Here is a 26,029-nt window from a genome sequence, read left to right on the forward strand (position 1 = left end):
ATGCAGGGCTCCTGCTTCCTGTTTCCTCAGGTGACCATCGTGGAGAAGGCTGACAGCTGCAGTGTGCTCCCCAGCCCCCTCTCCATCAGCACCAGGAACAGAATGACCTTCCTGTTTGCCAACTTGAAAGACAGAGACTTCCTGGTGCAGAGGATCTCCGATTTCCTGCAGCAAACGACTTCTCGAATCTACTCAGACAGAGAGTTCTCGGGAAGCTGCAACAGTTCCGATGATGAGGTCTGTAGGAGACACCCGAGCAGAGTGGGGTGCTCCTGTGCTCAGGCCTGGAGTGTGCACCTCCCTGTCCAACCTGTTTGCCTGTCAGATTTAACAGCTGTGCTAAGGCCCCTGCCCCAGTACCAGTACAATATTTCAGCAAGATTGTCTTGTTATAAGGAATTGGTATTTGATCATAGCTCTAAAAAACCTTCAAGATGAAATGGTCCAGCATCCCTTATGGCTGCACACATAAGGGGCAAGTACTCTGCCACAGAGCCACAACCCCAGCCTTCAGTAGGTTCTCCAGGCTGGCCTTGAACTCACTTCATAGCCCATGCAGGCCTTGACCCTGCAATCTTTAGCCTCAGCCTTGACTGTGGTTACAGACTTACACCCCCAGGCCCAGTATAAGTTCTTTAAACTGGAATTGTCATTAAGTGATTTGATCTGATTGCGCGGAAAGTGACTTCTATTTGGTGACATCAGTGGGAAGAATACAGAAGTCTCTACGTGAAGTCAGACCTGAACTCTGGCATCTTTATGGTGATGTTTCTGTGATGAAATACACATTAGGTCACCATCCATGGGAGCTGGAACCCTGAGAAGTCAGGCATCTAGCTAAAGTGACAGAGGAAGTTTCTGTTAGCTAACCTGTATTTTAAAGATCGTGAGGTTGCACTACCATCCTTGTCCCTGATACCTGGACACTTATGTAGCATTTTTGAGATGCCAGAAACTAGACAGTAGGAGAACAGTCAGTCTTCAAAGCTTTTGCTTCCTCTGTGTTCTGCTTCGCAAAGAGGCAAATCAGTGAAACAGAAAACCAACCACTTTTGTTGAAATAATACAAGGGAAATTCTTTATTGTAGTATTTCGTTACTTGACAATAGTACTCTGGTTTCTCTGCAGATAATATAAATCTTTGCACATTTTTTTCTTTTGTTTCATTTTATGAGAAAGTATCTTATGTACATCAACCTGGTCTGGAACTTGCTGTGTAGCTGAAGATGACCTTGAATTTTCAATTCTGGCTCATAGTCCTATGCCACCACACCCAGTTCATGTGTTGCTGGGATCAAATCCAGAGCACTGTATGTAGTAAGCAAACACTCTATACCAGTTGAGCTACATGCCTGGTCCTAGGAAATCTATTTTGAGCATTGAAATGCTGTTGTTTATGACTTTTGACCCATTATAACTCCTGAAAAGTATTGACATGTTGACATTTCCTGTTTCTTCACATAGCAAGAAGCATATAGGAAAACATAACCTAGTTACTAATATCTAGAAGACACAAAGAAGTCAATTGTACTTCCGGCCCATCCACGAGTCCCTCTCCGTTGACAGGTGTACTCTCGGCCCAGCAGCCTCGTTTCCTCCAGTCCCCAGAGAAGCACTAGCTCCGACCCTGACGGAGAGCGTTCCTTTAACCTCAATGGCAACAGTGTCCCCACAGCCACACAGACCCTCATGACCATGTACCGGCGGCGATCTCCAGAAGAATTCAACCCAAAATTGGTAGGTACCTCTTGGATTTCACCAAAACTCGCTGTATTAAAACAAAACCACTAAATATATTTTAAGATTACTATCTGGCATTTGTGCACATGTGTGCACTAATGCACGTGTGTGTACAAACCCCTTGGAGCTGGAGCTCCAGGCGATTTCAAGATTCCTGACTTATGGGAATGCTGGGGTCTGAATTCTGATTGTATACTCTTGACCACTGAGCCATTTCTCAGGTCCCCATGTAGATATTTTTAATGGATTACTAATTAACATCTACAGAAATGGCCAAAAATGCCTGTAGAAATGTCTCTAACATATTTTTCCCATAAACAAGCAGAGCAGTATTTATCTAACTATGCCCTCAGATAGCAGAGTGCTAACTGAAGCAATCAAGAGTCAGAACACCGGAATGACTAATTTTCCTTTTCTTTGGACTTGTTTTAACTACTGTGCAAACCAAACAACAAATCAGTACATGCTTTCTCAGGCCAGGTTTACAAGTCACCAATTCACATTCACATAAAACCACAGGTATGATTAGCATTCTACTGGCCCTTTAAGTAGGACCCTGATACTGAACAGAAAGCTTGGTGACGGGACAGGCTGTGATTGATGGATAAAATTAGGAAAGAACTCTTAACATCTGAGTTCTACATTCTGCAGAGTTTTGTCAGTTCAACAGAGATCGAGTTCCGATCCGTCATGACAGTCCTCAGCACTTCCCCCAGAGCCTCCTTGGACATCAGTCATGTTCCATTATGTCTTTCAGGCCAAAGAGTTTTTGAAAGAGCAAGCCTGGAAGATTCACTTTGCTGAATATGGGCAGGGGATCTGCATGTACCGCACTGAGAAGACTCGGGAGCTGGTGCTGAAGGGGATCCCAGAGAGCATGCGTGGGGAGCTCTGGCTGCTGCTTTCAGGTAGGGGGGCAAAGAGCAGCAGCCAGTGACTGGGGCCTCCTTCCAGCCTCCACTGAGGCATCCCAAGTCCATTGAGATAAGAGACCCCAAATCAAAGCTGGATCTGGTTTCCTCAGCAGGTACTGAAATCTGTCGAAGTAACTGTTCCCTCATGGGGTACCCAAGGGCAGCAGTTCCTGCTGTCCAATCCCGTCACCTCACCTGTTTCTCCAGTGAGGCTGTTTAGGGGGAGGACACAGAGTCTGAAGTAGGAGTTTAACACTTTGTGAGTTGAAATGTTCCTTCCTCCTGGCAATGTTGACTTCGCTGTCGTGTGGACTTTTCATGGGGAGATATGGGCATACGTCCACTCACCACAACTGGGTCACCCATGGAAAACTAAAGAAAGAATTCACTGAAGTCTAGTTAGTGAGCCAGTGAGTGTAATTAGGCTGACTTATCAATCACTCTAAGCCACTTGTCAGAGGCTCAGTGTAGGTACTTACAGGAGTGCAGGCCACCTGCTGGCATCGAAACCACTGAGAAAGGTCTCCCAGGAATGACTGGCTGCTGTTTACATTACACTCTGTACTCAGGGAATGCTTTCCAAGACCCCTCAGTCAATGTCTGCAAACACAGCAGTATTCGATCCTGTATGTGCTAAAGATTTTCATATACACACATGCATATTTATGATAAAGTCTAACTTACTAACGAGGCAGGATAAAATAGTAATAAACAATAAAACAAAGCCATTGTAACAATACTCTACAATAAAAGTCATCTAAAATGGTGAACTAATTTCTGTGATTTTTTTCCACTCAATATTTTTATTTGAATATTTCAGTCTTTCAGGATAAGCTACCACTGTTTTCTGCCATCTGGAAACATCCAGTGCACCTCAGAAATCTTTGTTCCCCAACCACAGAACATACTTTCGGTCCTCACCAACCTTCACTTTAATCATGTCACTTGCTTTAGCTGATGAAGACAGGGAATGTCACCCCACTCTAACTCGGTCCATGAGAATATTTTTATTTGAACCTGGAGATGGCCCCATCCACGTACCATTATTAAATCTTCTTACTTGAAAAGAAATAATATTGAAACTTAAAAATAAAGTGACTGGACTTACAAGAAAGCCTTTCTAAAAATAGATATAAATGGAAAAAATGCCTATCACAGGATATATCTCCAGAAATAAGAGGATCAAGTCCTAAAAATAAAATAAAGATAAAAATGGTTTTATCTATTTTGTGTAAGCTTGATTTTTTTTGTTTTTTTCCCTATTTCCTTAAGTAGATCAGATGCACGTCCTCATTTAGAAATTAAATGTGAGGGCTAGAGAGATAGCTCAGGGGTTAAGAGCACTGGCTACTCTTCCAGAGGACCCAGGTTCAAGTCCCAGCACCCACATGGCAGATCACAACTGTCTATAATTCCAGTTCCAGGAGATCTGACACCTTCACACCAATGCACATAAAATAAAGTTAAATAATTTTTTTTTGGCCAGAGCTGAGGACCGAACCCAGGGTCTTGCGTTTGCTAGGCAAGCACTTTACCACTGAGCTAAATCCCCAACCCCTTAAAGTTAAATAAAATTATTTTAAAAAAATAAAAGAAGTTAAATGTGAGCTGGGCATAGTGGTGGATGTTTGCAATCCTAAGACCATGGAAGCTGAGGCAGGACAATCTCTTCAAGTTCAAGGCCAGCCAGGGATCCATAGTTAGTCCATCGCCAACCTGGGTTACTTAAAAAGACATTATTTCAGAAAAAGCAAAAGGACGCTCAGATTGGAGCATGGCACTCTCTAATCACACGTCAGAGAAGACCATCATCTTGTAGAGTTCTCTTATCCAGCCTGGTCACCTTGACAACCAGAGTCAGAGCACTGACAGAGTCCAGGAAAAGTTCGTTTCTCTCCCTCTCCTTCAAATTAGAACTTATTTATAGCTACATTTTAGATTCAAATGAATTCACCATAAAACCAGTCTGCAGCAGCAGCACGGAGCCCACTCACAGAGACAGACTCAGGGAAAGGGTTCTAGTCAGTGTTTTGTCTAACAGAGGGGCTGTATGTGACCGAAAGGTGGCCTTTGTGGTGTGTATGTCTATACACTGATGAGTGGGGTACATGGGTACATGTGGGAGCCAGCCTGCCCATAAAGGTCATCCAGCTTCTGGCCAGGAAGCCCATGTTGGGACCTGTTGCTTCCAATGCCCCTTAAGGCTGCTGCTTGTGCTCTGGACCTACTGAAGTCACGTTCAGTCTGTCCCCTGGGAGAGCAGAGCCAATGTCAGGATGCTGCCAACGAGTCAGCCATTGTCAGGCACTAGGACAGGGACAACCATTGGTTTGGTGACACTGTTTTCTAAAATGAAATGTACCTGTTTATTTTGTCATTCTCTATGTACTTTACTGTTTGTTTTAAATTAAACCTCTTTTGAGCTATAACATAAGATTTTCCAAAGTGCACACTACCTAGTGATCTGGAATATCCATAGAATCATATCATGGTCAACACAGTTAATTTTAGACCATTGTCACCATTCTCAAAAGAAATAACCCATGCTCTTTTGCCAGTCAGTCTTCATGTCCTGCAGCCGTGGGAGAGTGGTCACCTACAGCCTGTCGCCGTAGACTGTCTGCTGTGGACACTCAGTGTTTCGTGGCTGACTTCCACCTAGGATAGCATTTGCCAGGTTCAAGCAAGTTGCAGCCAGTATCAACATTTCACTCCTCTTTAGAGCCCAGCGCTGCACTTCATGTGTTTATCACTTGACAGTCAGTTTAGGCTGTGCTGGGAGGGTTGACGTAACTTTTGGATACTTTCATGAGTGTGTGTGTGTGTGTGTGTGTGTGTGTTTGTGTGTGTGTGTGCATATGCGTGTGCGTATGCGTGTGCATATGCGTGTGCGTGTGTAGAATTTCTGGCCCTTCTAATGACTCCATCTTTTACCTTTTAAGCAACCCCTAAGAGGTTGGCTGGAACAGCTCATCTTTTCACATCCCCCCGGTGAAGTTTGAGGTTCCAGTCTCTCCACATCCCCCCTGTCATTCACTGATGTCTGTTATTGCTTGACTAGTGGGTGTCAGTGCTTTCTAACTTGGTACTTGAGTTTAAGGGAGGTTGAGCATTTGTTTGTTTGTTTGTTTTTTGAGACACGGTTTCTCTGTGTAGCCCTGGCTGTTCTGGAACTCACTCTGTAGAATAGGCTGGGTTCGAACTTACAAAGATCCGCCTGCTTCTGCCTCCCAAGTGCTGGGATCAAAGGCGTGTGCCACCACGGCCCGGTTTGGGGAAGTTGTTTTTGTTGGTTTGATTTGGTCATTTTTTTAATTGAATATAATATTTTAATTCATTCTTTGAGTATTTCATACTCATCATCTCATCCTTACATCTCCTCCAACTCTTTCTGGACCACCACTGGCATTCCACAGCTTCCAAATTTCTGTTCTTTGTCCCTTCCTTTGTAAAATGGACTGAATCCAATGTTGCCCATATGCATATAGGCATATGGCCATACATTGTGTATAGTCAGCCTACCAGAGGCCACACCCCTGAAGAAACCTGACTCTTCCTTCCCCAGCAGCCATTAATTGTCAGGAGTGCCTCAGCTAGGCTAGCATGTCTTTGTGCACTTCTGCCCGTGACTCCAGCAGACACTACTGGATAGCGGTCCTTGCCAACCTTGACAGTCTTCCCATCCTCTGTTCTGCCTTGTCCCCTGAGCCTTGGGGGAGGGGGGGCAGCTCACACACCCCATTTAGAGCTGAGCAGTCCACAGTCACTTGTTCTCGGCAGTTTGACAAGTAATATTTCAATTACTAAGTTATGAGTTTTTTAATTGGTTTTGGATACAAATCTCTTATGAGAGTTTTCAAACTATTCCATTCTGTTGCCTGTGTTTTCACTGTCTGAATAATTTTTTTCCCGAAACAGGGTTTCTCTGTGTAGCTTTGTGCCTTTCTTGGAACTCATTTGGTAGCCCAGGCTGGCCTCAAACTCACAGAGATCCACCTGGCTCTGCCTCCCGAGTGTTGGGATTAATCCCAGCTTCAAGTTTTAATCCATTGGTTTATTTGCCTGTCTAAGCCATTATCATATAGCCTCAATTACTGTAACTTTGTAGTAAGTTGTGAGGCAAAGGAATGTGAACCCTCCAATAATTGTTTTTTTCTTTCAAGATTGTTTTGGCCATTTAGAGTCACTTACATTTCCAAAGAGTTTAGGGCCAGCTCATCAGTCTCTACAGAAAGTACTCCTGTAATTTTGATGGTGTTGTGTTAAGTCTGTAGGTGAGTTGGGGGTGGGTTTTTCCTATCTTAGCAGTTCCTGTCTATGGACAGAGGAGCTCTTCCTGTTTATTTGGATCTTTGTTCATTTCTTTGAGCTGTTTGTAGCTTATGTTAAGTTTGACAGTTACTTCTAAATATTTCACTTTTTGATCTTATTATCAATGGATTTGTTTTCTTTTGTTGACAGTTGTACTTTTTAAATTTCTGTGTATTTATCCTGTATCCTACATCTTTAATATATTCATTTTTCACTACTAATGATTAGTAGTGGGAGGGTACATTCTCATGTACCCATTGGCCAGTGGTATGCCTCTTTTTGAATAATGTCTGTTTCTTTGCCTACTTTTAATTGGACTTTCGCTGATTTTATTTTGCACTTTTTTGCTATTTTTATATGAATTTCTTATATATTTAAAAATGACTAGTATTAGTATTATTTATGTTTTAGCATATCTGTGTGTGTGTGTGTTTTCCATTTGTGTAGGTGTTCATGGAGACCAGTACAGGGCATTAAGTCCTCTGGAGTAAGAGGTACAGACACTTGGGAGCTGCCTGACTTGGTTACCAGGAACTGAACTCAGGTCCTCTGCAAGAGCCGTCTCTCCAGCCCCTATTTATTTTATTTTATTTATTATTAGTATGTGTATGGTGTGTGTGTGTGTGTGTGTGTGTGTGTGTGTGTGTGTGTGTGTACCACAGTGCACATGTGGAGGTCAGAAAACAAAGTATTTTGTGCTGATCCTCTCTTTCCACTCTGGGTCCAGAGATGAAACTCAGTTGATCTGGCTTGCATGGGGAGTGCTTTTACTGAGACACCCACATTCCTTGTATAGTTTTGCATTCTGGATAATTACTCTTTTTCAGATACATGGTTTGTGTTTTCTTCTGTCCTGTCTGTTTCCTTTGTACTCTGTTGATTGCTCTCTGTTATGAGCCAAGCTTTTGAACTTACGTGATCTTATCTGTTTCTACTTACTGCCTGTGCCCTGTGGATATGGTTGATAGCATATCCACAACCTAACTGCTCTGTTGAGAAATGTCCTCCCTCTTTTCCTCGGGCAGCTTTTCGGCTTTATGGCTTGTGCTCTAGTGCTCAATCCATGCTGTGTTGTTTGGGAATGTAGTGTGAGGTGAGGGTGCGGTCCATTCTCTGCATGTGGATTCTCCATTTTCCTAATGGTAATATAAATTCATGTTGCTATTAGCTTTAGACTAATAAAAAACCCGGGTTTTTCTGTCTTCAAAAATCTTAACGTAAGTATCTAACATCAGCAATTCTTTGCCCCATTCTACAACCCCATCGTTATCACCCAGAAGGCCCCCATCGGGAGTGGGGACCCATCGTTACTAGGGGGACCCTCAAGCTCACTACTGCCTGCTGCTATACACAGTCCTTAACCCTTCCAAGGCTTCCTTCTACTCCCCCGTCACTGCTGCTGTGTTCTTTAAGAAACGGGCCTAAAGGCATTCCTGAGAGGCAGTCCTCCTTCTCAAGTAAAATTTCAACCAAACTTCTCATAAGTTCAAAGAACAACTAAGGGTGAGAACTCAGCCTGGCTTACTCTGTCTGACTTCCTGAGTCTGCCCCCAAGCAGCCCTCAGCTCTGTCTGGGTAAGCTTGGAAAGCAGTTTTGGGGATCTCTAGCTAGTGCTGGAAGGTGGAGATGCCATGTTGCCATGGGGCCGAGAGAGGGAAGGAGGCCACAGGTAAATTACCAGTCTAGGCATAAGTGAAAACACTCTTCAGGGTATTTTCTTTCTTCCAGTATCCTTTGATGGATGGGAAAGCAGAGTTCCGGCCGGATGGGCTTCAGCTTTGTTGATGTCCTGTTTTTGTTGTGTGCTTCCCAGGGGCCATCAACGAAAAGGCCACACACCCCGGGTACTATGAGGACCTAGTGGAGAAGTCTATGGGGAAGTACAATCTTGCCACGGAGGAGATTGAGAGAGACTTACACCGCTCCCTTCCAGAACACCCCGCTTTCCAGAACGAAATGGGCATTGCAGCTCTGAGAAGAGTCTTAACCGCTTACGCTTTTCGCAATCCCAACATAGGGTATTGCCAGGTAATTGCCACGAGTTTATGTTTGGGGAGGGCTCTAAGTGTCCTCCAGTCCTGAAAGAGGAGCATTCAGATGAGACTCAGCACCAGATCAACCAGCCAAGAGTTTAATTAGAGCAAGCAAGGAAGCCAGAGCCAGCCAGCCAAGCAGCAATGACCCCAAACCCAGCAGGCAGCGGCTTGTCCCGCCCTCATGCCTGTCTCCCGTGGTCACTTATAGGGGTTGCTTTTTCTCAAAACACTGGTTCGCATAGATTTTAGTCTGTTGTACATAGACACGTACAAAGCAAGAATACTAATGTGGGGGTTAAGAAGCCCAAAGTGTACTCGGGGAAATGGCAACAGCGTTCTACGCCTCTCCTGGAGGAGTCTGAGCTGGCCAGGCTGCTCCACTGTCAGCCTTCGATCCTTACATCTGTCTGGGGGACTCTGAGCTGACCCACCACTGTTCATTATGTCCAGACTTTGGGCCTAGTTGGTCAGACCCCTGCAGAGCTGACCTCCTGCCTAACATTTGTACTGACAAAGTAAACATTTCCTTGCTTCTGTTTGCCAGCAGATAATGGTCAGGAAAGCTCTATCTAGGCTAGTGGGAGTCATTGCAGTAGGGTGCCCCAATCTTGGCACTATGGACATTGTGGGTTAGAGTGTAGGAGAAACTCAAAGTGATAGAACTGATGTTTTAAAGGTTTTGTTAATAGATCTGTTTAGAAGACATAAAATCACACCAAGTAGAATTTGGCTAAGGGGGCGCTGTCCCCTAAGTACCTCAGAGGTAAGTAGTATGTTAACCAGACCTTTAGAGATAAGCTAAATTTATGATGCTAAGATATGAATATCTGTTCACCAGGACTGACCAGCCATCAGGCCCTTCCCCAAAGAACACGCCTCTGACGGACAGCTCAAGGGGCAGCACAGGGTCATGGCCAGTGTTAAGTCCTGGCCTTCCATAAAGCCCCCAGTTTTCTTCTTGAGAAAAACCAGGTGGGCAGATGACTCTGGTGAGCACTATTTCAAAAGAGCATCACTGGTGTACTTCAAAAATAACTGTGACACTGGCCGTGCTAAGTCTCCATCTGCCCAATGGCCAGACTCACGAGCCTTGTCTCTGTTTAAATTGTTCAAAGTGGAACTGGAGTTGGGACCTGAAGGAGACTTGAGGATGACAATGTGTGTGAAATGCATCACCCTGAGGTGCACATAAGTTAGTAAAACCTCCAACTAGAGGCCAAATCCTTTTTGGGTGTTAACCCAGTCCGCTGTGCACACACTTTACTAAAATACTTTTAGTAATATTTCTCTCGGGAGTGTATTATTTCTATAGAAAGAGAGTTCTTTGTCCTGGGTGCTACCTAGTGCTGCGTTGCATGCTCAGCAACATCTCTGACTCCTATCCCTAGGCAACAATATAAACCCCGACTCTGAAAATCAAAATCCCCTCTAGATGTTGGCAAGGTCTCCCAAGGAGCACCATCACCTTCCTAGACAACTGCTGCCCTGAGAAGGGAGCCAACAGCAGCATTTCTTTGCTGCTCCTTGTCCAGCTGAGTGACTGGTGAGGGTCTTCTGATCACTCCCTGACCCACCTGCCATGGCCTCCTGCGGGCAGAGTACCCAGCTCCATGCGCTCTTGTTAAGATTGCCTGTCTGCTCCTACTGCATCTTCTTAAGCCATGTCTGCTTATGCCACTGAACAAACAGCTTCTCACACACTAGGGCTGTGTTAACACAGGTTGAAGTAAATGTTTTAGTGTCTTGTACTGATACCTTGAGCATAAGTGACAGTTAGGAAGCTCCAAGATAATGTGATCCTAGATGCAAAGACCACATTATCAGTGGGTCTTCCTGGACCGTCTATGGAAAAGGTGAAGGAGACTTAACTCTTAGACATTCTCGTCTTTCTCCTACATGTGGACATATACACACATGCTTCTTGTCTCTCTCTCACACATACACCTGTTTACACACCTGTTTCCCTATACCACATTATTTATCTTTTTGACAGCACTTAATTTAAATGTATCTCCAAATTGATTCATTAACTTTATAGTGTTGTTCTTTCCTCTCTGGTGGCAGCATTCAAGGCTAGTGAGCTTGTCCCCCAGCTCCCTCATACTCTCACGCCTCCTACAGAACCCATGAGAAATTACAATCATGGAACTCTGTCTTGCCTCAATGGCTAAGGAACTGACCTTGATTGAGACATGGACTAGAACCCACAGGCTAATTCTCATGTGGAATTTTAATAACCACTTCCCTTGAAACACCAAGGCTTGCAAGAAAGAACCTGTTCAGTCAAACACCTTTTAGTGGATTTATATTGCACAAGTCTGATGAATTGGTACTGGTTTCTGGAAGATCAAAAGAAACTCAGGAACTGCTTAGCTTCTGACAGAATAGAATTCATTTTTATCTTTTGATCTTCATTTTTTTAAATTAAGGAACACTTACCTTTGAGCTGCTTAGCAGTTATGGGCTTTCTGATAATATCTTTTAATAAACCTGGTTACTTTAGATTTTAAATCAACTTTCTTCATCTTTAGCATCTCTTCCTAGATGGAAATGAGGGGGAGGCCTCCAGCTCTGAAAGGTTTCCTTGTTCTTCGCAGACAGCCCGGAGCCCTGTATGCTGGGCTGTAGGAGCTGTTTGTGGGGTTTAAAGGGGAACATTTGCCTCCACTGAGTCAAGGATTAAAGAATACTGAAGGGATTTAGCAGGCTGAAAGCTTTGTCAAACAGGCTCCGGTAAGGGCTTGCCTGTGAGTGCTGAGTGAGGTGCCAGTGGAGAAAGACCCTGAGTAATTGCTGACAGGACTAACGGCCTGGCTTTTCCATTCTAAAGGTCCTAAGCTAACAACGCAGAAGAATGCTCACCAAGCTTTTGTGGCCTTGAAATCCTAAGCTGGTTTGTCTGGCTTTTCTTGGGCGTTTATTGGCACCTGCAAGAATGGCTAATTTTTCTTTCTTTCTTTAGTCAATGTTGTGAGCGAACTACATCAAAACCATAGACAAGTACCGTGTGTCTTTCCATAAGGCCAGAATCTCATGAATAACAATAAATCCACAAGGTGCTGGGGATTCCGTGGCAGGAGTTTGCCAGCTACTTCCACCTTCTTGGCAGTCTGGCCCAGCTTAATACAGTTTTTAATTCTAGTCTTGATTACTACTATTAACTCTCATGTCAAACATCATACAGTCTGTCTGTCTGTCTGTCTGTCTGTCTGTCTGTCTGTGTTATGGAATGGATCCAGAGAGTTAGAGAGGCTGTGAAAGTCTTGGGTTTCAGACACAGGCTGACGTAAATGTAAATAGCGCCCGTGTTGATACGGACCCAGTCTGACTTTGACCCGGAGCTGCTGCAGTAACATCAGTGCTGAGGGTTGTAAGTTTGACAAAGCTGTAGAGCTCAGTCCAGCTGCAGAGGCAAGTGGGCAGGCCTACATGAGAGCAAGAAACCCACAGACCAATGGGTGGAGGCCCAGACAAGTCGGCCTTGCCAACAGTGGGAACTCAGCCACTCAGATAACCCTGGGACAGTCCAAGTCCTCTGCCTGTTTGTCCTGCGTGCCCTCACAAGGTATCAGAAAACAAGCTGGTGGCAGCTGTTCCCATTGCAGCAGCCTTGGGTGTCCTTCTCTTCATGGGATCCAGGTGAGAATGTTCCACCTTTCCTTCAGTCTGGCACGTCCAGCAAGTTCTTGGGCCTGAATTTTCTGATTTTGATACCTTCGTGTGCCCACACAGCCTCAATTCAGCCCAATAAATGTATAGAGTGTCACTTATATACTTGCAGGAAAAGATCTTTTTGTTTTGTTTTGTTTTATTGTTTTGTTGTATTTTTAGTCTGTGCTGTGTGGGTGGCACCAGACAGATGGTGGTGTTTGTGGATTCACCCGGGTGCACAATCAGCCTTCATCCTCAAAATGGAGTCAGAAGCTGCTTGTCAAATGGCATGCCCTAAAGTACTGCTGGCTTCCAGTTGGGAGTGACTTAGAGTGGGCATCACCCCTCACCAGTTACCAAGATTGCTTCTCTGTCAAATACATTTGCTGTATGCAGACTGTGTGACGGCATCCTCTCTCCTTCCATCAGGCCATGAACATTGTCACCTCCGTACTGCTTCTCTATGCCAAAGAGGAGGAGGCGTTCTGGCTACTCGTGGCCTTATGCGAGCGGATGCTTCCCGATTACTACAACACCAGAGTCGTAGGTATGTGTGGGTGTGGCTAAACACCTCAGCCTGTCTCAATGGGAAAAGGATCAAGGATCGTAGAACCATTACTTCTCCTCAGCTGTGACAAATGCCCAGCCAGAAATCAGCATGAGAGAGGAAGGGCTTGTTGTGGCTCTGAATCTGCCCGTATGGTGGGTCAACCGTACAGGAAAGTCACGGCCAAGGGGACACAAGGCAACTGGTTACACTGGGTCCCAGTCAGGAAACAGAGAAGTGCATGTCAGCACTCAGTCTGCTTTCTCCTTTTTCATTTAGTCCAGGAGCCCAGCCCTTGGGACAGTGATGCTCACATTCAGGGTGGCCCCTCAAACCCTAGTTAAACTTCTCCAGTAACACCTTCCTGGGAATATTGGGTGATTCTAAATCCAGTAAAAATGACCATCACATGCGTGGTACTAGCTTAAAATGTCAGCAAGCTGGTGGTAAATGTGTATAACTAGAATCTCAAAAAATAAAAAAAAAAAAAAAAAAAAAGCTTTGAAAAGCAATCCATGCCTTGGGGCCCCACAGCTAAAGAGTCGTTAGATAAATAAGGGTATAAAGCAGGTGTGATGGTCAATCTTAGTGTCAGTCTGTCATAACCTAGAATCACCGGGGATGAGATTCTCAATGAGGCACTGTCTAGATCAAGGGAGCCTGTGGGGTGTCTGTGGAGGACTGTCCTGGCTGCCTTAACTGATGTGAGAAGACCCAGCCTGAGTGGGCAGCACCATTCCCAGTCTGGGGGCCCTGGGTTGTGTAAGCATAGAGAAGGATGGCTGGCCATGAAGCGTGAACGTGCCCATTTCTCTCTGCTCTTGCCTGTGGGTGAGCAGCTGCCCAGGTTCATGCTGCCTTGAGTTTCCTTCGGTGATGGACTTGACTCTGGAGCTGTGAGATAAGTTAAACCCTTTCTGCCCTGAGTTGCTTTCATCAGGGCATGTTGTCATAGCAGCAGAAATGGAGGTGGACTGCAGCCCGTCCATTTGATTCGGTCCTCCAGAGAGGTGCAGGGCTAACCGATCATGTTGTGTCACCCACCCAGGTGCCCTGGTGGACCAGGGAGTCTTCGAGGAGCTGGCCCGAGACTACGTCCCACAGCTGTATGACTGCATGCAGGACCTGGGTGTGATCTCTACCATCTCCCTGTCGTGGTTCCTCACGCTCTTCCTCAGCGTGATGCCATTTGAGAGTGCAGTGGTAGTCGTGGACTGTTTCTTCTATGAAGGAATCAAAGTGATATTCCAGTTGGCCCTCGCTGTCCTGGATGCCAATGTGGATAAACTCTTAAACTGCAAGGATGATGGAGAGGCCATGACTGTTTTGGGAAGGTACTGTGCTGTGTCTGGCTTTGGGGCCACCTCATGAGTTGACCAAAAGACCTATTATTCTCTGTGGCCAGGATACATTTTCATATCTAAATTTTCAGGGTATGTATGATATTTATGTGCATATAGTCACACCTGTGCTCGTATGCAGAGGACACTAGCTATCTTTGTCCACCACTCTCCACCATCCTCATGAGGACTCCTGTTTCCTCAGCTAGCTTGAAGCCAGTGGACAGAGGTCTCCCTCTCTCCCCTCTTTGCCTCCCTTAGAGCTGGAGTTACAGTGTGCTTGGATACGGCTTGCGTGAGTGCTGAGACCCGAACTCCAGCCCTCAGGGCTGTTCAGCAAGTGCTCTTAACCCTTTAGCCATCCCCCAGCACAACAGTCTTTTTCTTTAAAGGTAAAGGGAGTTTCTTTCTGTTTTTAAGAAGATCTTCATAAGGCCTGATGTTGCACACTGTAATCCCAGCTGTTCAGAAGGCTGAGGTAGGGGAATCATATATTAAAGGCAGCCTGGCCAACTTAGTGGGACCCCATCTTGAAATAAAAGGGGCTAGGGCCGTCGAGTTGCTCAGCATGCGTCAGGTGCTAGGTTCAATCCCCAGAACTTCCAAGAGAAAGAGAAGCACAGACAAAAATGGAGAAGGAAACTCAGATCTTTGTCTTAATGTGTACAGTTAGAGATCTGTAACTGAGGCACCACAGATCCTCCCATGATGGCTGCTTCTTGTCTCACCCAAGGTACTTAGACAGTGTGACCAACAAAGACAGCACGCTGCCTCCCATCCCTCATCTCCACTCCCTGCTCAGTGACGATGTGGGGCCCTACCCTGCGGTGGACATCTTCAGACTCATAGGGACATCCTACGAGGTGGGTCTGCTTCCCAGCCATGTGATCAAAGTGCCCCAGTGTTACCACCCAGCTCAGCGGGGCTTGGGTCCCACACCACCTCTCCTACCTGTCTCAATCCAGTTAATCCTGCCATCATAGACTACAACAGTCCAATTGCTTCCAAAGATTAAAGATGAATTTCTCTTGGTTCAAGAGCCTTGGAAGCCTACGGCCAGGTGCTTACGGGATACAGCCCCATCTTTCTGTTTCCTTGGACACCATCGTGTCCTGCAGGTGGGAGGAACCATGTCCTCGTCGGGCAGAAGTTCAGGAGAAATAACCTGCTTCTGAAAGCCCTTTCTGTAGCATTCTTTCTAACCTAAACACCTGAAGATAAGGCCTTTCCTGTCCATGCTGCAGCAAGCGGGAATTAAGTTTAAATGGGAGTTTGGGGACAGACAGAAATCCCATCCCCTTTTATACTGTGTGAATTAGTTGTCGGAGGCAGGTGACTGCCTATAAGCTAACAGTTTTGTTCTCAGTGATGGACGCTGAGTGGACCCTGGGGTTTCTCTTGGGCCTTTACTTGTTGTAAATGGTTTGGCAAGCTCTGGCCCTCTGACACGTGATCTAGAAGTGTGTCAGATTCAATGCTCAGTGGGTTGAGGGGCCATCGTGGGAAACCTTCATTGATGACTCATTCCCCATTCCCACACTAAGTAGTTAGAACTCCCCTGAAGTATATACTTTCAGACCACTGGGTGTTTAAAGGCAGAAACTGAGCTGCTGTTGGGATCGGAAGTCATCCCTCCCCTGGGAGCTCCTCTCTCTCAGCCACAGTTAACCCCAGAGTGAATCGTTTCAATGACTATTCTTACCAAGTCCTGACTGGGCTGTTTAATGGAAACAAACATTATGTTTTCCTTTCTTGTCTGAGTTGGGAAACACACAGGCCATGGGAAGGTTAGCATTTGGAGAGATGGCCAGCTCACAGAATGCCAGTGTGGACCTCTGATCCCAGCAGATGCTGTTAACGGACCGTGGAGATCAACATGCCTCCCAGCCTCTTCACCTCTCCACCTGGGAGCAGGGATCCCCTTCCCATCACACACACGCATCCCATCACACACACGCATCCCATCACCGCCTCACATCGAGCTTTCTTCTCCACACGCTGTCAACTCAAGGAGCACACGTGTGACGAAAGTTCTGCCGCTGAAAATGGGAGACTCTCTGAATCAATACTTCATAGTCCCTAAGTGGATTCCCAACATAAAACCTAGTCAAGGTCACTGCTGTGGAGAGAGGCGTTTATTCTGAGTTGTGAACATTTCTACCAGTCTGCAAGTGTCCCTGTGACCTTAGCACATTTTTTCAGAAACACCGATGTTGCTCCTTTCCAGAAATTCGGAACTATCCGGGCGGATTTGATTGAGCAGATGAGATTCAAGCAGAGGCTGAAAGTGATCCAGACCCTGGAGGACACCACCAAACGCAACGTGGTAAGTCCTCTGAAGGGGGGGGGGCGCGCGGCGACCTCACTTTCCCCCCACTTGCGCACACCCCTGCTGGCTCCTCAGCTCCAGCTTGGCAGATCTTGAAAGAAGAACTTAGAGGCTCTCAGCGTGATATGTTTTGAATCTGAGGGAGTCACTGTGCTCACCCCTTTATAGGTACGGACCATTGTGACAGAGACCTCCTTTACCATCGACGAGCTGGAAGAACTGTATGCTCTGTTCAAGGTGAGTTTCAAAGTAAATCCATGCCCATTCGAAGGGATGAAAGAACTTTCTTTAACTGTTCTGGGACTTCTTGGTCTTTCTGTTAGGTAGTTTAGGGGTTCTACGGGTCCCCAACATGCACAAGGGGGAAGACAGAGCCAGGAGACAAAGCTGCCGTACTTAGTGGGAAAAGTAAATCAATTATTAGCACTAATTTAAGTTCATGTTGTAGCTCACTTCCTCACCAGAGGAGTTGCTTTCTTGGACCTTAGAACATAGAACCTGGATTTCTAAAACTCCACAGAAAAGTGTGGTCAAGTTCAAATTATGCCTGAAGTGATTATAACTCATAATCTCCCCTACTAAGCCCCAAGTTACCTTAAGGAAAAATAATCTATAGCTAGAAGAAGAAGCATACTATGTTAAGAGGCCTGTTTGGTTTGGATTTACTGTTTTGGAAGTCTCCTGACCCGTGGTTGGCCTGTTGTGTCCATCCTGGGCTGTGCTGATGCAGAGCATCATGGTGAAGGGCATGGAGGAGCAAGGTCATCACATCATGGCAGCCAGGGAACAGAACTACACCAAGAGAGGGTCAAGACAAGACATAACACACTTCCTTCAACCAGGCTCCACTTCCAGAAGTTTCTATCATGTTCCAGTAAGGCCAACAAATGATTGATCCATTGATAAAGGTCAGGCTCTCATGATCCAGTTACTTCTCGATGATTGGAGCCATCTTCTGGGGACCAAGTTTTCAACATATGACATTGTTGTAGGCTGGTTCACACCCAAACCCTAACAAAAACTGTCTACAGGTCCAGGGAAGAGCATCATGGGTTCAATCTCTGTGTTTTCCATTCTTTTTCATTAAGCCACTACTGATCTTTTTTTTTTTTTTTTTTTGGTTTTTCAAGACAGGGTTTCTCCTCTGTGTAGCTTTGTGCCTTTTCCTGGAACTCACTTGGTAGTCCAGGCTGGCCTCGAACTCACAGAGATCCGCCTGGCTCTGCCTCCCCAGTGCAAGGATTAAAAGCGTGCGCCACCACCGCCCGGCCTATCCACTACTGATCTTTAATAAGAAAAATAACATTCTAATAATTTTGAAATGGAATTCTTTCCTTCTACAAAAGAGTTTTGTCATCTGTCACAGATTAGAATGTGGCCATTGACGCAGAAAAGGTTCAAAAGATTCCCATCATACAAGAAACAATCGTGCCACAATCTCTAATTTACTCTTTGGCCTAAATCTGCAGCTAGATGTGGTGGCTCGTGCCTCTCATCCCAGTACCTGGGAGTTGGAGGCGGGAACATCAGGAGTTCAAGGTCATCCTTGACTACATAGCAAATTTGAGGCCAGCCTACCTTGCATGAAACGTTGTCTCAAAGACAAAAGCCACCAACTGATTTAACTGTGGCTCTCTGGAGCAGTTCAAAGACAGTCCAGGAACAAACATAAAGGACACCACCAACATCCTGTGGACAGTTTGGGACTGAGGGATCTCCCCAAGCGCCCACTTACCTCTTAGCCACTAGAGGGCACCACTATCCCTTTCTTTTTGCTCTCTCCCCGGCAGGCGGGCCAAATGTGTGTTGGCTTGATATGTAAGTGATCAATGTAGTATGGTCCTGCGTTCTTGGAATGAGATGCTGATTTCTATGCACAACATCAGGAAGCTATTGCTGAGCCTAGCTCTTCACTCTCACTGTGGTATCTCCTAGACTTACGGGCCCTCAAGTTAGGTGTACCTGTGTATGGTAGGAAGAGCACACACTTGCAGATTGAACATAATAGTGTGTGATCTGGGGCTATATAAGTTGGAGTGACCACTCTGTATCGTTTTTCAGGCTGAGCATCTAACCAGCTGCTACTGGGGAGGGAGCAGCAATGCCCTGGACCGGCACGACCCCAGCCTGCCTTACCTGGAGCAGTACCGCATTGACTTTGAGCAGTTCAAGGGCATGTTTGTGCTTCTCTTTCCCTGGGCATGTGGCACTCACTCCGATGTGCTGGCCTCCCGCTTGTTCCAGCTGTTAGACGAGAATGGGGACTCCTTAATTAACTTCCGAGAGTTCGTCTCTGGACTAAGTAAGGACATGGTAACCTGGGGCTCCCCTCTACTTCCCTTGGGGCCCCCACACTGGGTCTAGAGGAAGGAGGAGCACATATGAGGATTGCATGCTGGTTATAAGATTGTGTTTAGTTAATAGCCCTGTTACAGGGACAATCCTACATGAGACAGATGTCAACTTGAGTTCAAAACATATTATCCGAGGTCTTGTGAGGTGGCTCAACAGGTGAGGGTACCCGCTGCCAAGCCTGATGGTCTGAGTTCAATCCCCAGGACCCTCATAGTGGAGAGAAAGGGCCAACTCCCAAAGAGTGTTTTCTGATCTTCATACACACACACACACACACACACACACACACACACACACACACACACCATAGACATAGGTAACTAACAAGATGTAGGCTTAAAATAATACATTAATGGAGTATATATGGCAGTAAAATGCTAACATAATCATATAACCTTGATGGGTTTCTTAGAGAAAGAGGAATATCTAGACCAGTGGTTCTCAACCTATGGGTTATAACCCCTTTGAAGGTCAAACAGCCCTTTCACAGGGTCACCTAAGACCATTGGAAAACAGGTCTTTACATTACAATTCATAACAGTAACAAAATTGCAGTTAAGTAGCAACAAAAATACTTTTATAGTTGGAGGTCACTATAACATGAGGAACTGTATTAAAGGGTCACAGCATCAGGAAGGTTGAGGACCAGTGCTCTAGATAGTAGATTGGAATGCTTCTGTCTTACAAAACTAATATAACAATTAAAAATATATCTTATATAAAAATAATTGCACATAGGTAAGCCTTTCTAATATATAATTTCCTACTATTTCTAAGTAACACTAAATCTATTTTAATAAAGGACTGGAAAACATCTCACTGTCTAAATGTAAGTCTTCCCTGTCCATTTCCTGACTGAAGGACTACCCATAGCTAGGACATATGTGTGCACTCACACATGCACACAAGCATTCACACGCATGCACACACCGTACTCCTGACCAGCACAACACAGGTTACTACCTAACCACCTTGGTCACTTCCCTGTATTCTTGTTGGACTCTCACTCCACAGTGAGTATTGGATGAAGAACATGTCGCATGGTAAGAGAGCATGGCCCCCGTGATGTGAGGTGGGGGTACAGCAAGCTTTGTGTCTGGCTGTCAGTGAATTTTTCTGGGGAAATTGTGCCAATCTGTTCCCTTTGCATCCATTCCTTTTCTCACTCTGGGACGAGATGTCTAACAACTTAAGCCACTGAGGGAGAGCAGACTTGTTTTGGCTCCTAGTTTGAGTTTGTCGTGGTGGAAAAAGCATTGGCAGCAGGCTAAGGAAAACATTTACAGGTCACACTGCACCTGCAGTTAGGAGCTCAGCTCCTGGTCTCAGCTCTGTTCAGTCTGGGACCCCAACCCTAAGGGTCCCCTGACCCCAATCAGCCATTGTGCACCAGCAGTCCCAGGATGAGGGGGCCTGGAGAGCAGTCTCAGGCGGCAGTGAGGATGGCCTCTGGAGACTGTGTTGGGCTGAGGTCAGCTGTTGGCCTATTAAGCCACAGGGATGGCTCAAGCCGGCAGGACAGACAAGCAAGTGCACCTAATTTGCATATGTGGACCTGGTTGAAGACAGGCAAACATTAAGGCACCAATTCAAACACCAAAGCTTGCAGGAGGAAGTACTGCATGGAGGCAGAGACTTTCCAAGCCTACCAGTTAGGCTAGCAGATGCCAGTCACATGGTTTTTGACAGGCCAGTTCTCTGGGGGGAAACAGAAGCTTAACTGACTAACATGACATGACCTCTGTCTCCTTGGGGTTGAGTGGGTCTGGGCCTGATCTGAATAGAGAGCGGCCCACTCCTGCTGTTCTCTCTGAGAGATGTCTGGGGTGTGGGCAACACTCTACTGTCCCTCATCTGGCCTGGGAGCCCACACAACCCATGTCAGGTGACACTTATGTCTAGGATGTGTCTTCCAACCTCAATGAACTCAATCTAGAAACTCCTTCATAGACGCCTAGGTGACTCTGGATCCCATTAAACTGACAATCAGTAGTAACCAATTGTGCTTTGCACTGTATGCTTTAAATGGTATATCCAGGTCAAGATGAAAGAGCAAGTCCTCTCAGGTGAGGCCTGTCATCATAATTATATAAAGCCTTGTGCACACACTTAGGGCAGGCTTATGTGAAGAAGCTTAAAGTATGTACATAAGGCAAGCAGCCCTTCGAACTAATGGTGGCGGCTGACATGCTTACAGTGTTTTCACACCAGTCACTGACCCAGTGGTTTGTACGTATGTGTTTACTTTGCCCTAAGGCACCAGTTACAAACTGCAGGTTTGAATCCCAGCAGCCCGTAGGCATAGTCTGTGCTGTTACTGTCTCACCTGTCTCTGTCAGTTCCAGCTGCTCTGACAAAGTGCTTTTTAGACTGAGCAGTTTTCACACAAAGGAAATGGATTGCTCACAGTTGGAGAGGGTGAGAACTCCAAGATCAAGGGAGCGAGCATCCTGCAGCACGGATCTCAAGCACTACAGCAGTGATCACGTTCAGTTTATACAGTAGGCAGTTCCATCTATGTGTGAGTCCCTTGGGTAAGGACACCAATCCCACAGTTACCACCTCCATGACCTACTCACCCCTCAAAGCCAATGGCTCCATCCCACATAAGACTTGTGGGGTGACACCAACATTTTGAGTCACAGCATTATCTGTCTGCCTACTGTTAACATGGCTGCTGACATATTGGCAAAGTCAGGTGATGTGCTGAGCCTTCGATCTGTAGGCCGCTGTAACTACCTGCTATCAAACCCAAGTGAGAGGAAGGTATATGTAGTTCACACAGGTCCGAGCCAGGCTGCAAATGAGGGTTAGCCAGCCCAAAAGTTCTGTCCTTCATTTCCCACACAGAGGACATTTCTTCTAGAACACTCCCCAGAGACATTGGTTCCAAGTTAACACAGAAGTTGGCTGTGGATCGAATCCAAGGGGAGTGAGAGGTTGGACAGGGTAACGTAACATCCCTTCCCACCTGGATCCTGAGTTGTCTCCCCCTCTTCCTGAACTGGCTCATCCTCAGGGACTTATGCAAATATTCCAGATCTTCAGAGTTTAAAGGGGAAAGTAGAGGATTCTCTTGATTGAAGCTTATAAAGTCGGAATAAATTAAATGAAGGTTAGAGTGAAATTAAAACATTTTTCGGGAAACAAATAAGAAAAAAAACACTGAAAAGGGGTTTCTCAAATAAGTAATTTGGAGTTAACCTTAAATATGCTCTTCATTTATTTCTGAACTTGTTGTTGTTTAGGCTGTTAAGGCCCAGTTTATGATATTTCCCATTAATAAGTCACTTATGATACCCATAGCCATTCATCCAGCTGGTGCGTTTAAAGTAGTTGTGTGTACTGATACATGAAGTTTTATGTGTGTCATGGGGTCCCAGTGTCAAGATCATTGGTAGATTTTTGTTGTTATTGTCCAGTATCAGGAAGGGGAAACTGAGGACAAGGAGAGCTGGCTCTTCTGTAGTGCACAGTTCAGTGCAGAGCATTTGGAACCAAAGCTCCTAGTTTGAGAGTCTTAACCCAGGTAGGTCCTAGGCAGAACTTTTGTCACCCGAGGCCTTGGTTCGACTATATAAAAGTCAACTTTTTCGAGAGCTCTCTAAAACTGGGGGCATCACTGACTCACAATACACATTTCACACCAGTTCTCCCATGATTTCTAGGTGCTGCATGCCATGGGGACCTCACAGAGAAACTCAAACTCCTATACAAAATGCATGTCTTGCCAGGTAAGTGGACCACACAGAGCAGCATGCATCTGGTACCCTGGACCTGACTCCACGTCTCTTCCTTTGGTGGCACTGTCTGCCTGTCACTGTTCCTCAAAGGCCAGGCCCAGGTCTTCACCTGAGTTCCTGGATGAGGGTATCCTAGACTTGACTGTCATTTGCCTGGGCATGAATGAGTTGAACTCATAGAAAGCACCACACCTGTCTTCAAGAGAAAGGGTACAGAGCCTTTGGTGGCATGAGGCACACGAGCATTCCAAGGTGGAAAAGGAGGTGCTGAGGGCTTGTGTCTTGAGGAGCAGTTTTAACATTGGTGGGGACAAATGGCCACACTGCTGAGGTCTGGGGCTCCGGTCTGTAAAATACTAAAACACTAAAATAAAAGTGAAGGCCGACTAAGCACTCACATCCCAGATGGGAGTAAATGGGGCGTGTATCGCAGACAGTGTCCTACCACTGACCCATGACGTATGATTTCAAAGTCTTTGGGAAATTGCCCCAACAGAGAGAAAACGCAGAAGGACACTGGTGTGGGGCTGAGATGGAGTTAAAAACAAAGTGACCCCACAGAGGCCTTCAAGGTGTCTCCCCCTGAGTTCAGATTTCCGTCATCAGCTGTCATTTTCCTGAGTAAGGGAACTTACTGTTCAGTCACAGTCCCAACACTCTCCCACAGAGCCATCCTCCGATCAAGATGAGCCTGACTCTGCTTTTGAAGCCACCCAGTACTTCTTTGAAGATATCACTCCAGAATGCACACACGGTAGGTGACGTTTCTCCTTACGGGGACTGTGTTCATCTCCTGTAGAGGCTGCTGTAATTGAGGAAAGAGGTATTAAGTTAGGTTGCCTAACATGGACCTTCACATTTTTGAGGGTAAGCACTGTAGGCAGCAGATACCACACCCACTGCATCCTGCTGGCTCAGCAAAACTGTGGCTTGTAATGCCACACACTTCTCGCCTTCCCCGACGAAAGTCATTCCTCAAAACGTTGTGCATTGCCATGCTGCTGTCCAGAGTTACCGCTGGTATTGGTTTAAGAAGACATTCTCAGGCTGGGAGGATGACTTGGGCTTTAAAGTGCCTGCTGTCAGGCACAAGGACTGCAACTCTAAACCCACATTTTGAAACAAGTGAGGTGTGCACAGTATGCACTTGGTATCAGCTCTGAGGAGGCGAAGCTCCCTGGCTAGTTAGCCTGACTTTATGGACAAGCTCCAGGCCAAAACCAAGGTAATAGCATTCCTGAGGAACACTCCCTAGTTTATTATCCTCTGACTTTTATGAGCACACACACACACACATGCACTTAAGGGGGGAGTTTAAAAAACTGAAAAAGACATTGTCATAATTTGTGTATCCCCTGTATAACAGTTTCGAAGCAAAGGACAGCTCAGGGCTTAGGCCCAACCCACTGCCTGTTTTGAACCTATGAACTTAGAAAGTGGTTCATGTTTTAAATTCAGATTTTTTTTAAATCAAATGGAACGTTTCTTTCCCTGTAAAAAGTGTAAAATGTGACCTCTAGTACCGGTAAATGAAGTTGAAGGAGCCCACTGGTTTAATTTGTGCAGCAGTAACAGTTCCAAGCAGTTAAGGCAGAAACTATATGGTCTTTGAAGGCTGAAATACACGCTGGACTCTATGCACAGTCACAGATTCAGCCAATTGTTTATTGAAAAAAATTCAGACAAAACAGCACATCTCAATTGAACATATGCAAATCCCCCCTTTTTTTCCTAAACACTGGGGCATTCCAACTGTTCACATAGCATTTGCATCACATTAGTTGCAGTCTAGAGACAGTTTAAAATGTGTAGGAGGGTGTAAATAGATTGTACACAAGTGCACAGCAGATCTGAGTGCCTGTGGATTTTGGTATCCACAAGGGGGTCCTGGAACCAGTCCTCCGTTGGAGTTCCAGGGATGACTGTTCACCATCTGGCCTGTTTTAGAAGTTTGCAAAACCCTCATCTGTGTGATTGTTTGATCTACACGGATGCCATTTGGCCTAAATATGCGGTGTGGCTCACTGCATCTATCTCCAAACAGTTATGTTCCGTATTGTGGCTTCCGCCTTGGGAGTTTGAGCACCACCTCACCCAGGTCCAGCAGTAAACATGGCTGCCTCTGGGGGTTGGTTGCTGGTTTGGGCCTCTTAGCTCTTGCTGTATCTGAATAAGTTCAGTCTAGGCCTGCTTCTAAACCTCAGATGAGTGCCAGGGGGCTGGCTGGAAAACATGGAACCAGACTCTGGTGTCTTGGAATTTGCAGTACTGTTGAGGATAGGAGCTTAGACAGGGGCTATCTCTGCATACTGTGATCTACGTGACTACAGGCAGAATCCTGCCTCAGCCTCAGTTTCTCTATGGATAATGGAGATAATAGCTACCAAATGGTGTGTGATGGAGACCTAATGAGATCACACATTCTGTGGTTACCACCTCTCACGTGGTCCTGAGCACACTACTATTCTTCTGCCATGCATCTGCAACATGTTGGTCTTACCTTCTTAGCAATGCTCATTTTAGAGAGGATTCTTCTCTTACACAAATGCTTCTGAGATAGTAACATGCCACACTGTGGAATGTCCTTACAATGCTTTTTCAGAGTATTTTTCTAATTCCAGAAGTGTGGTTGCTTTGTGATGGATGTTATGAAATATAGATTAAAATATACAAGATAGGCTGGGTGGTGGTGGTGCATGTCTTTAATCCTAGCACTCAGGAGGCAGAGGCAGGTGCAATTCTGAGTTCGAGGCCAGCCTGATCTACAGAACTAGTTCTAGGACAGCCAGGACTACACAGAGAAACCCTGTCTCAAAAAACAAAAACAAACAAACAAACAAAATATATACATATATATATATATATATATGTATATATATATATATGATAAGCTGAAAATCTTACTCATATAATTACTAATTATTCATATCTTAAAATACTGCTTTTCTATATTTTCCTATAATGGGTGTGATTGTGCACACACACAATATACCCATCTAAAACTGGGGTCACACTACTTAGACAATTTTGGGTTTTGTTTTTGCTAAAATGCTGGAGATGAA

The 26,029-nt window shown here is 45.5% G+C and overlaps 1 protein-coding gene across 1 annotated transcript in view; it reads left to right on the forward strand.

Annotated features, from left to right (window-relative positions):
• Tbc1d9 (TBC1 domain family member 9) overlaps positions 1-26,029 on the forward strand; it is a 77,368-nt gene that overhangs the window by 45,092 nt on the left and 6,247 nt on the right. The window contains exons 7-18 of the mRNA XM_036187585.1: positions 31-237; positions 1,567-1,737; positions 2,498-2,648; positions 8,780-8,994; positions 13,083-13,200; positions 14,249-14,534; positions 15,274-15,403; positions 16,768-16,866; positions 17,038-17,106; positions 18,931-19,171; positions 22,893-22,958; positions 23,635-23,721. Of these exons, the coding sequence (XP_036043478.1) occupies positions 31-237; positions 1,567-1,737; positions 2,498-2,648; positions 8,780-8,994; positions 13,083-13,200; positions 14,249-14,534; positions 15,274-15,403; positions 16,768-16,866; positions 17,038-17,106; positions 18,931-19,171; positions 22,893-22,958; positions 23,635-23,721 (1,840 nt within the window). The remainder of the gene's footprint in view (positions 1-30; positions 238-1,566; positions 1,738-2,497; positions 2,649-8,779; positions 8,995-13,082; positions 13,201-14,248; positions 14,535-15,273; positions 15,404-16,767; positions 16,867-17,037; positions 17,107-18,930; positions 19,172-22,892; positions 22,959-23,634; positions 23,722-26,029) is intronic.

This window comes from Onychomys torridus, chromosome 5 (assembly GCF_903995425.1).
Source record: "Onychomys torridus chromosome 5, mOncTor1.1, whole genome shotgun sequence".
In the NCBI taxonomy this organism is placed as follows: Eukaryota; Metazoa; Chordata; class Mammalia; order Rodentia; family Cricetidae; genus Onychomys; species Onychomys torridus.